The sequence below is a fragment of the Protopterus annectens genome, chromosome 11.part0, assembly GCF_019279795.1.
Source record: "Protopterus annectens isolate FY-2018-M chromosome 11.part0, PAN1.0, whole genome shotgun sequence".
NCBI lineage: Eukaryota > Metazoa > Chordata > Ceratodontiformes > Protopteridae > Protopterus > Protopterus annectens.
Window position 1 is genome coordinate 340,587,029 of NC_056745.1, and position 12,246 is coordinate 340,599,274.

General features: G+C 39.2%; 1 protein-coding gene across 1 annotated transcript in view; it reads right to left on the bottom strand.

Annotated features, from left to right (window-relative positions):
- The window catches only part of STAB2 (stabilin 2), a 922,612-nt gene that overhangs the window by 121,168 nt on the left and 789,198 nt on the right, over positions 1–12,246 (bottom strand). Inside the window, exon 62 of the mRNA XM_044087850.1 lies at positions 11,849–12,014. Within this exon, the coding sequence (XP_043943785.1) occupies positions 11,849–12,014 (166 nt within the window). The remainder of the gene's footprint in view (positions 1–11,848; positions 12,015–12,246) is intronic.

The following is a 12,246-nucleotide window of genomic DNA, read 5'->3' on the forward strand; positions in this document are numbered from 1 at the left end:
TAGAAACCCAATACAGCAACAAAAAAAGCAGCAAATTAAAAAAAAAAGCCAGTAGTTCTAATGGCTTTTTTTGTTGTTCTAAAGAAGCATAGAAACCTCCTAGACTCCTTCACAATCTTTATGTGAAGGTGAGTATCCTGAGGCTCTATGGAACACATCCAATCAATCTTCTGAAGAAAAGCAAGAATTTACTCCACCAAGGCAATTTGAAAGTGGGTATTCTTGACATATTTGTTCAGGAGGCTTAGGGCCAAAGGCCTGAGATGCAAGAATTTCTTTGGAAACAAAAAGAATCTTGAATAAAACCCTGACCCAGTCTGATCTGGTGGATGACTCTTTTTTTGTAGCAGAGAAAAAACTTTGTAGGGGGAGGTTCAAAAATGGAATGTGCTAGCCTCTGGATATAATACTTCCTACCCCCTTGTTCAAAAATGGAATGTGATAGCCTCTGGATATAATACTTCCTACCCCCTTGTCTAGTTTGATGGTGAACCATAAGAACGGGTAGACAGATATACATCCCCGAACTGCTTTCAGAGATGAGTAATCAGCCAGACCTTCAGTGACTCTATGGTTATCTATTGGGAAAGGGCCCGTGGAACTCCTGGTCCTATGGACCACCTAGGCCCCTGGGCCTGTATCCATTAAAAGGGCTGATTCTGCCATGGCTGCCTCTATCAGAAAAGAAACTGAAGTGATGTTTAATCTTTCAGAACCAGAGTGAAGAGGCCTTTTTTGGTTTCTGTTAAAGGGGCTTTGTTAGCCCTCAAACTTAACTCCCATCACAGAGAGAAAGTCTTGCCATCTTGCTACCTCTTCTGCATTTTCTCTTTCACTGTAGATCTGAATAGGGCAGTACCTTCAGAGGGAGCATTGGTAAAGGATGCCTTAAAGTTATTGGCAAAATCACATAACAGCAACCAGGCATGGCATCTCATTGCGATGCCTGCTACAGCTGCTTTTGCTTCTCCATCGGCTACATTATGCATTAGGCGCATGGAGAGATTGGTAATGGTGGACATAGCTGACACAGTATCCTGAAGCTGTTTTTACAGCTCAGGAGACAGTGGATTCTTTAGACTAGATAATGATTGCTGAGCGAGGTCCCTCTGAAATCTCATTATAGGGGTTGCACAGTTTAAGGCTCAAATAGCGAAGCAGCCAGAAGCATATGCCCACTTCCCCAGTATATCCATTGCCTGAAACTCTCTGTTGGGTAGACGGCTAGAGGAAGAGTCTTCAGACACCTCTTTCTTTGTGGATGCCATTATAATTATAGAGTCTACAGGGGTGGTTTGGACCAATATGGCAATTTTTGGGGGGAGTGGAGAATCTTATCTTGTTTTCATGTAATCACCTTCCAGGTATTGGGCTCATGCTATGACTTCTTAACTGCCAGCTCTATAACTCTGTTGTCAGGAGGGACCACCCAGGATGTAGATGGTGTTGTTCTTTATGCCTCAAGACAATACTGTCTCATCCTGAGAGGAAAGTTCTGTTGGCCAAGATTCCCTCTGATGTATGACTTCCAGGATATCTTCAAAGGAATTATCCTAGGAGACTGTGTGGATCCATCACTATACTGTGAGGTGATATTTGACTTGACTGACTTCGATTGGGGGGGGGGGTCAAGGCATTTTCTCTTACATGCCCTCTTCTTAGGTGACTCTGTGAATGAAGCTTCTGTGTCCTCTGAGGACTGTCTCTGTACCAAGGCAGACACTTTGGGGTTGATGGAATAACTCTTACCCATGGACATACATCTTAATCGCACTGAATTCCTTGGTATTTACCAGTTTTGAGGGAAAATAAGAGGGTGCCATGAATTCCTGAGGTCACCTGTCCTTGGTTTTAAAGTATACATCTCAAAACTACCCTTAGTTTTGCCTCATGTCTTCACCCTTTACCTGGTAATTTTTTTTTAATTCCTGGTGAAATGTGAAGGACTGTAGTCAGTCATGTTGGACACTTACCTTTCAGATGTCCAGATTTTTGCCTCACTCATAATAAAATACATAAAGCAAAATGCAGAGCTCACCGTATGAACCTTTTATTGGGAGCTGACAAACATTCTGAATTGTTCTGGTTATATTTTGTGGTGTTTAATATTTAGTCTGTTCTTCAGTTTGCATTTCAATGTTGGTATCCCACAATTTCATCAAAATGGGTGGGGTTGTATAATTATGTATGCACATTTTATGTTAATCAGCACCCACATTTTTGGCCATTTGTACCTACTTTTCATGGGACTTTGTCCAGATGTCTGAGGTTTCCAGGTTGAGAGGTATGCCAATTGATGTCTTTACAGAAGCAGATGATGTTGATCAAAGGCCAAGGTATGAAATTGTTCCTGGTGGACCTTTGGATCTGCCCACTGTGGTAAAGAAATCATCCACCCCAGCACTCAGAAACTGTGCCCAACTCTAGCAGATCCAAAGAAGTCACTCCCATGGATCCAACTTCCAAACAGAGGAGTGAGGCAGCAACACTGGAGGGATCTGCAAACCACCATGGAAGTTGGCACTGGTGCTAGGATCGGACATGAAGTATAAAAAGCAGATGTTTCCAAAGCAACTAACCGATATTCCCACTCATCTCCTCAGATTGGAGACTCAGGAACTGGATTCGACATGGTCTGAACTAACTGAGTTGGATCCAACAGTTCTGGAGCCTGGAAAACTTGGATCAAGGATTTCTGGGCCATAGAATCCATGCAGAAAGATGGTTTTGAGATGACCAGAGTCAAGGGTCAGACCAGTGAGGGTACCTGGATAGGGGTAAAGTGGATGAATCCTACCGCCTTCAGATCTGAAGGGGTATGAATGACACCCATCTCAATCTGGGTCTTCAGAAGAACCTTCTGCAACAGATCATCTAGACCTAATTCAAATGTATTTCCATAGGACCTAAAGGATCTAGTCAACAGATCTAGTCAACAAAGCCAAGGAAGGTCTAGAAGGAAGTTGTTCTGCTTTATCAGAAAATTGCTTTCTTGCAGAATCTTGAATTGTAAAAGGTTGCCCAATGTCTGGATCTGGGAGTAGAGTGTACATTGGCATCCAAACGGAATGATTCTGAAAAAAAGCCCTTTAATAATAAGCTTATGATGCAAGTTTATCAAAGCTCTGGGTCCAAAGGCAGAGCAAATGTCACATTATGTAGACAAATGAGAGAATCATAAACAAACCACACAAACATGGAAATCCTACAGCAGGATCTTGTGGGCACACGTACATTTTTTTTTAAACTGATAGACTTCTCCATGTCTAGATAGTCTGATTATAAACACCAAGTACCCAAAGCACAATGCTCTAATAACTTTATTACATATAACTACTTAAGGAACTAACAAGGGTAAACTAATGCTAACAGTACTAATAAGATTTAACAACAGATTAAGAATATCTAAATATCTAAGTTTTATAAACCTATAACCCCAAATTCTAAATCTTTTAGCCCAAATATCTAAGTACTAATAAATATCAAACACACTAATGGCAGGAAGGGAAAAAGATGAAGTACACCAATGAGAGAAAGAAAGGCTCAACTGAGAGAAGAATGCTAACAAGGGTAGAACAAATGTCCTGAAATACTATGATAAAAACGTTCATAGGCTAATGACCCCAGGGAATCTTGTTAAGCCTAGCTGTACCTTGGGTCTGCAAGGTAAACACCTTAACCTTTATGCCAGCACCCCAACTTTATCCTAAGTCAGTTGACCAAAAGATAGAATATTTTGAGGTGGAGCACTTAAATGTCCAGATCCTCCTGTTACCAATCTTCTCAACCTCTTAATGCAAGAATTCTGGACAAAGCCTGACAAAACGGGGGGACAAAGGCCCAAAAATAGGGACACATTTTAAATATTGCTCTTATAAACTTTGAAAGTTGCTAGAGTAACAGGGTTTGTGTTATACATTTTCTGAAGGATGTGAAGTGTGAAGCTCACATGTATGTCATTATTTAATAACTTCAGTCCTCAGATCATCCCAGTGTTTTGCCAGAAAACCACACATTTTACAAGGAATAGACCAAAAATATGAGGCAGAAATCTGGACAGTCCTCAAAAATATGGACAGTTGAGAGGTATACACAGAAGGCAGCAAATGAGATCTCAGTTGGTTGGGGGGGGCATCATGGAAAAGAAAGATTCTGAAGGGCTCGAGGATGGAGCATTAAATTTGCTAGAATGGATCCAAGCTGTGTCTTGAAAACCCATATGTCAGATTGGACAAACTGAACAAATAAAATATTTAATTTAACATTTCATCCAAAGGGCAGCAAAAAGTGCAACACCCCTTATGCTACACTCTGTTATCAGTATTTGAATACAAATTCAGGAACTTGATATAGGGACAGAACCCATAATGTTCTGTGCTTCTCTGCAGCAAATATGAATGTGCTACCTGCAGATCCACTGACATTGAAACTGGATTGGTGACAGACAGTTTTCTTTAGTTTCTGTTATATTCTCAAATTTCTGATTTTAACTCTTTCATTAACATCAGCTTATTTAATTTAAGTATCTATGCATGTAGTGACAGTTACTACAGTATAGTAGGAAACTGCATTTATTTAAGACAGCTAATGAGATGTGGAAAGTAAATATATAAGTTGTAAAGGGGAATAGCAGAAGGAGCTAAGAAGTGGATTAAATGCTTATGTAGTAGAAAGAAGAAAGAGACAGCCTACACCATGCTGAATAAAGACTGGGGGAGCAATAATGGCAAACTAAAAAGGAGACAAGACAATGAATTAATATCTCACTTCAGTCTACAAAGAGAAAAACAAGGTGACGTTGTTATACTTGGAGGAAGTAATGCATTGGTGACAGACAGAGAGGAGGTAGAGAGGAACGGCTGCCATTAAGATGGTGAAGGCTGCCACTATAATGGCCAGCAGTCAGTTATTATGGCCCTAAGTTCTTCAAATACTCCAAGTATGTGGCCAGACCCCCATAAAAGAGAACTTCAGATTTTCACTAGCCTGTGCAGAGGTGCAAGTGTGATAACCTTGAACTGGGTTGGAGGAGGAAAATTCTGAGTAAGAACTGTCTTGTTAGTCTAAAATTCTTGCTAGTCTTAAAGTAGAGGCAGGAGAAGACATGGACAGAATTCTAAAGGAAAGCTGTCTCTTTTTTAGAGTATAAGGGTCTTCAGGACAACAACTCACATGGGCTGATGCACAGAATGATTTGTCAATCAAACTTGACCCACTTTATGATCAGTTTACAGGAGAAAACTTGACAGGTATGTACCTTGTAAAATATGGTTTACCTGGACTTTAATAAGCGAGCTTTTCGAACTTGGTCTCATATAGACATCTGAAAAGAAAACTGCATTGTCATTACCTTTGTTTAAATTCATGTGAACCAGTGTACGTTGCCATTGCCTTTGTTTAAATTCATGTGAACCAGTGTACGTTGCCATTGCCTTTGTTTAAATTCATGTGAACCAGTGTACGTTGCCATTGCCTTTGTTTAAATGTACTTATACTATGGAGACTGCATTTTCCTAGATTGTATACAGTAGACAGGTGCTGTGTAACTAAGGTAATGATTTAGAAGTGTGAGAGGTAAGGTAGTAACATATACAGCACTGCATTTTATACTGTAGGAGAATCTTGTATGATAAGTAATTTTTTTTGTGCTTCTTATGGCTGATCTGTTTTTTCCTAGCACACAAATTGCTGAAAATCTCATTGCCTATTTGCTTGTGTGACTGTCAATATTTCAGCTCAGTCAATCTCTTTTTCATAAGTGCGTGGGTGCATGCGTAAGTGCGTGCATGCGTGTGTGTGTGTGTGTGTGTGTGTGTGTGTGTGTGTGTGTGTGTGTGTGTGTGTGTGTGTGTGTGTGTGTGTGTGTGTGTGTGTTTTATAGGCTGTCCTGTATTTTCTCAGTCCTCAGTGGCTTAGAAATCACGTTTGATCATGGTACATTACACAGAGAGGTTTCTCAATAGTTTTGTGCACTGTTTGCAGTAGAGGTCTTTTCCTCTGTGTTGTGCAACTGTAGAATTTATATACATATAGATGTCTGTGGGCAGTTGTATGGGGAATTGCACAATAAGGATTTCTGCTATTTCCTGTTTTTATGTGTGCTGATTTTCAAACTAGTTTGAGAGATCATACTTTGATCTTACATGGTGGAAGAATATCTGTTTCTTTCTCTCTATCAATGGCAGTATATTTATAAATACACCGGAACTCAAACAACCGGCAAAATAATCAAATAAATACAATACAATTTTCTTGTGTTGCACTTTCTGCCCCCCCCAGTAAAGATACCTTATGTTTTTAGAGTTTTACAGTTTTAAAAAGGAAGATGGGAAAAAATTTCTTCTCTCCCCAACCTGAGAAGAAGTCAAACCAAACAAATAGTATAGGGTACAGTATTAGTCAGGCCTATTTTTAATAGTAACTCTCAAGCAACCAGAAACTACAGTTATCTGGCATCTACCAGTCCTCATTGGTGCCTGTTAACTGAGAGTTTACTGTATATCTATATCTATATGTAGATCTAGATCTATATAAGTCTCTGTTATCTGTATTACCTATATATCTACACACACACACACACACACACACACACACATACACATTCCTCTAAAATCAGTAGCATAACTCATAATACCATAATGGTACAACAGCATAACTCATGAGGTCACCTGTCCTTGGTTTTAAAGTATAGATCTCAAAACTACCCTTAGTTTTGTCTCATGTCTTCACCCTGTACCTGGTAATTTTGTTTTCTTGGTGAAATGTGAAGGACTGTAGTCAGTCATGTTGGACACTTACCTTTCAGATGCCCAGATTTTTGCCTCACTCATAATAAAATACATAAAGCAAAATGCAGAGCTCACCATATGAACCTTTTATTGGTAGCTTACAAACATTCTAAATTGTTCTGGTTATATTTTGTGGTGTTTAATATTTTGTCTGTTCTTTAGTTTGCATTTCAATGTTGGTATTCCACAATTTCATCAGAATGGGTGGGGTTGTATAATTATGTATGCACATTTTTTGTTAATCAGCACCCACATTTTTGGCCAGTTGTACCTACTTTTCATGGGCCTTTGTCCAGATGTCTGATGTTTCCAGGTTGAGAGGTATGCCAATGGATGTCTTTACAGAAGCAGATGACGTTGATCAAAGGCCAAGGTATGAAATTGTTCCTGGTGGACCTGTGGATCTGCCCACTGTGGTAAAGAAATCATCCTCTCCAGCACTCAGAAACTGTGCCCAACTCTAGCAGATCCAAAGAAGTCACTCCCATGGATCCAACTTCCAAACAGAGGAGTGAGGCAGCAACACTGGAGGGGTCTTCAAACCCCCATGGAAGTTGGCACTGGTGCTGGGATCGGACATGAAGTATAAAAAGCAGATGTTTCCAAAGCAACTAACAGATATTCCCACTCATCTCCTCAGATTGGAAACTTAGGAACTGGATTCGACAAGGTCTGAACTAACTGAGTTGGATCCAACAGTTCTGGAGCCAAGAAAACTTGGATCAAGGATTTCTGGGCCATAGGATCCATGCAGAAAGATGGTTTTGAGATGACCAGAGTCAAGGGTCAGACCAGTGAGGGTACCTGAATAGGGGTAAAGTGGATGAATCCTACCGCCTTCAGATCTGAAGGGGTATGAATGACACCCATCTCAATCTGGGTCTTCAGAAGAAACTTCTGCAACAGATATCTAGACCTAATTCAAATGTATTTCCATAGGACCTAAAGGATCTAGTCAACAGATCTAGTCAACAGAGCCAAGAAAGGTCTAGAAGGAAGTTATTCTACTTTATCAGAAAATTGCTTTCTTGCAGAATCTTGAATTGTAAAAGGTTGCCCAATGTCTGGATCTGGGGGTAGAGTGTACATTGGCATCCAGACGGAATGATTCCTGATCCTAGAAGCCTTTGAAGCCAAAGAGTATAATCTGGAGTCACTTGAACTTTCTGAGTCTTTTGTTTTGTTTTTTTTTCAACTGTCTTTTTTGTCTTTTTTTTAGTAAAAAGCCCTTTAATAATAAGCTTATGATGCAAGTTTATCAAAGCTCTGGGTCCAAAGGCAGAGCAAATGTCACATTATGTAGACAAATGGGAGAATCATAGACAAACCACACAAACATGGAAATCCTACAGCAGGATCTTGTGGCCACACTGTACATTTTTTTTTAAACTGATAGACTTCTCCATGTCTAGATAGTTTGATTATAAACACCAAGTACCCAAAGCACAATGCTCTAATAACTTTATTACATATAACTACTTAAGGAACTAACAAGGGTAAACTAATGCTACTACTAACAGTACTAATAAGATTTAACAACAGATTAAGAATATCTAAATATCTAAGTTTTCTAAACCTATAACTCTAAATTCTAAATCTTTAGCCCAAATATCTAAGTACTAATAAATATCAAACACACTAATGGCAGGAAGGGAAAAAGATGAATTACACCAATGAGAGAAAGAAAGGCTCAACTGAGAGAAGAATGCTAACAAGGGTAGAACGAATGTCCTGAAATACTATGATAAAAACGTTCATAGGCTAATGACCCCAGGGAATCTTATTAAGCCTAGCTGTACCTTGGGTCTGCAAGGTAAACACCTTAACCTTTATGCCAGCCCCCCAACTTTATCCTAAGTCACTTGACCAAAAGATAGAATATTTTGAGGTGGAGCACTTATATGTCCAGATCCTGCAGTTACCAATCTTTTCAACCTCTTAATGCAATAATTCTGGACAAAGCCTGACAAAATGGGGGGACAAAGACCTAAAAATAGGGACACATTTTAAATATTGCTGTTATAAACTTAGAAAGTTGCTAGAATAACAGGGTTTGTGTTATACATTTTCTGAAGGATGTGAAGTGTGAAGCTCGCATGTATGTCATTATTTAGCAACTTCAGTCCTCAGATCATCCCAGTGTTTTGGCTTGGCAGAAAGCCACAAATTTTACAAGGAACAGACCAAAAATATGAAGCAAAAATCTGGACAGTCTTCAAAAATATGGACAGTTGAGAGGTATACACAGAAGGCAACAAATGAGATCTCAGTTGGTTGGGTGGGGGGGACATCATGGAAAAGAATGATTCTGAAGGGCTCGAGGATGGAGAATTAAATTTGCTAGAATGGATCCAAGCTGTGGCTTGAAGACCCATATGTCAGATTGGACAAACTGAACAAATACAATTTTTAGTTTAACATTTCATCCAATGGACAGTAAAAAGTGCAACACCCCTTATGCTACACTCTGTTATCAGTATTTGAATACAAATTCAGGAACTTGATACAGGGACAGAACCCATCATGTTCTGTGCTTCCCTGCAGCAAATATGAATGTGCTACCTGCAGATCCCCTGACATTGAAACTGGATTAGTGACAGACAGTTTTCTTTAGTTTCTCTTATATTCTCAAATTTCTGATTTTAACTCATTAACAACATTTAACTCATTAACATTAGCTTATTTAATTTAAGTATCTATGCATGTAGTGACAGTTACTACAGTATAGTAGGAAACTGCATTTATTTAAGACAGCTAATGAGATGTGGAAAGTAAATATATAAGTTGTAAAGGGGATAGCAGAAGGAGCTAAGAAGTGGATCAGATGCTTATATAGTAGAAAGAAGAAAGAGACAGCCTACACCACGCTAGATAAAGACTGGGGGAGCATAATGGCAAACTAAAAAGGAGACAAGACAATGAATTAACATCTCACTTCAGTCTACAAAGAGGAAAACAAGGTGACAGTGCTATACTTGGAGGAATTAATGCAGACAGACAGAGAGGAGGTAGAGAGGGAACGGCTGCCATTAAGAAGGTAAAGGCTTCCACTAAAAAGGTCAGCAGGCAGTTATTATGGCCCTAGAAGTTCTTCAAAATACTCCAAGTATGTGGCCAGACCCCCATAAAAGAGAACTTCAAATTTTCACTAGCCTGTGCAGAGGTGCAAGTGTGATAACCTTGAACTGGTTTAGAGGAGGAAAATTCTGAGTAAGAACTGTCTTGTTAGTCTAAAATTCTTGCTAGTCAAAGTAGAGGCAGGAGAAGACATGGACAGAATTCTAAAGGAAAGCTGTCTCTTTTTTAGAGTATAAGGGTCTTCAGTACAACAACTTACATGGGCTGATGCACAGAAGGATTTGTCAGTCAAACTTGACCCACTTTTACGATCAGTTTACAGGAAAACTTGACAGGTATGTACCAGCAGATATGGTTTACCTGGACTTCAGCAAGGCCTTCGACTTGGTCTCATATAGACATCTGAAAAGAAAACTGCAGAGAGTGGGTGTTAGTAGGAGGCCGAGGAAACAGATTGCTACATGCACTTAGGGTAAGATACATAGGATTGCTGTCAGATGGACAATGTTAGCAATTAAGATTACAACTAGTAAAGTACTTTAATGATTGGTATTCAGTGCAGTACTCTTCAGTGGATTTGTTTATAGGTTCATAATTACATAGGTGTGTACTATGGTAATGACCACTAGGGCCTTTTTAAGACTACCCATGCATCCCAAATCTCTGACAAGTTCTATGTGACAGAATCCATCACTTTTCTGCTTTAGGTACAGTGATGGAGGAGAGGGAGGTATAGCACAAGAAAGAATCTGGAAAAGATTATCCAGGTATGTAGAAAGGTTGTTGCTGGGGTTTAGTGCAATATTACACCTGGAACTCACCAATGGTGGTTTATGCAGTGAGCAGAAGGAAGAGAAAAAAAAACAGGAAAAGTGTGATGGGTGCACCTACACTGGGCCGCCATAAGCACAGTAATTAGGGCAGTAGTAGCAGCAAATAGAAGGCTGAGATGCATCCTTAGAGCATAGGGTCCAAGAGCTACAAGGTAATGCTGCCACTCTACCTGGCCTTGTTGAGGCCACAACATGAGTACTGTGTGCAATAAGGAGACTATACTAGAAAAGTAGTGTGTGTAACAGAATACCATGAATATGACCAGAGGTTAGAAGAGATGGAGATCTTCTCACTATAGACCAGAAGAGACAGTGAGGACATGATATTGGTAGAAGAGACTATATCAAGGGTATTGTAAGTTGTTATTCAGTAAAAAAGAAAAGTTGGGGAAGGCACAGGCAATACCTTGTTAGAATCAGCTAATCCCTAGATCTATGAAAATACTTCTTAAAATTTGTGGTTATGGTACCATGGAATGAACTACTGCAATGTGCGATGGATAATCCATAGAATTCATGAACAGGGAGAGGTTGTGATGAGAAAGGGAAGAATTGGGGAACAGTAATGCTGAAAGTATTTAAATTGTAGACTTAACAGGCTTACTGTTGTCTTATGTTGTCAAAAAATGTAATGGGGTGTTAACAGGCTAAGTCAATAATCCCCGGGTATAATTTTCAGCCACATCAGCAAGGGCAAAAGCACAGCTTATATGCATAGGCTATTTCAGAGTAGCCAGTCAACCTAAGGAGGTTACCTTGGGTTGGTGGGAAGAAATCATAGTACTTAAAGGAAACCAAACACTACTCTGGAAATGTGCAGAAACTGCAGTAATGAATGTGCCATACTGATATAAATTTTACAAATAAACATTGGTACTGCGTCATGTGTTATTTTTTTTTTTGATGGAAGTTAAATTTGTACACAACACCATCAGTTAATTGAAGTTACATGTCCAAAGAGTGAAGACGATGCATAATATTTTTGTGTGTCAGTAAAATCCAATACATTTTTGTTGTCTTTGTCATTAAATAAGCAAATAAAAACACAAATACTGACAATTATTTTTGCTCCATCTGCATGCATATCATGTACTGAATGCATACCTTATTTGTAACTTTTGATAAAATTCTTTTACTTATTACTTTTACCTTTCATTCTATAACAGAAGGCATCTCTGGTTTCATTCAAGTTGATCCGAATCCCATAATCAATGATGCCAACTTTCCCAAATCCACAGTTTTGGCTAGAGTAGGCAGTTGGGTATGCCGCTTTCTGTTCATCTAACCAACCTACAGAACACAAATGAAATCCAGCCTACAGAAAGATAAGAATGCGGATATTAGAATCCTTAGATAACAAACTGATGTACTAGAAGAGTCATGTGATATGATGACTACATGAAAACTATTTTAAAAACAGAAATGTTGTAGGTGTATTCCTTCCTGACCTACTGCCTAAAATATATCCACTATTCAAAGTATTATGTGTAAATACGCAAAGCCAAAAAAACATAGTGCACTTAATGGAAGCGGCATTGACTACAAAC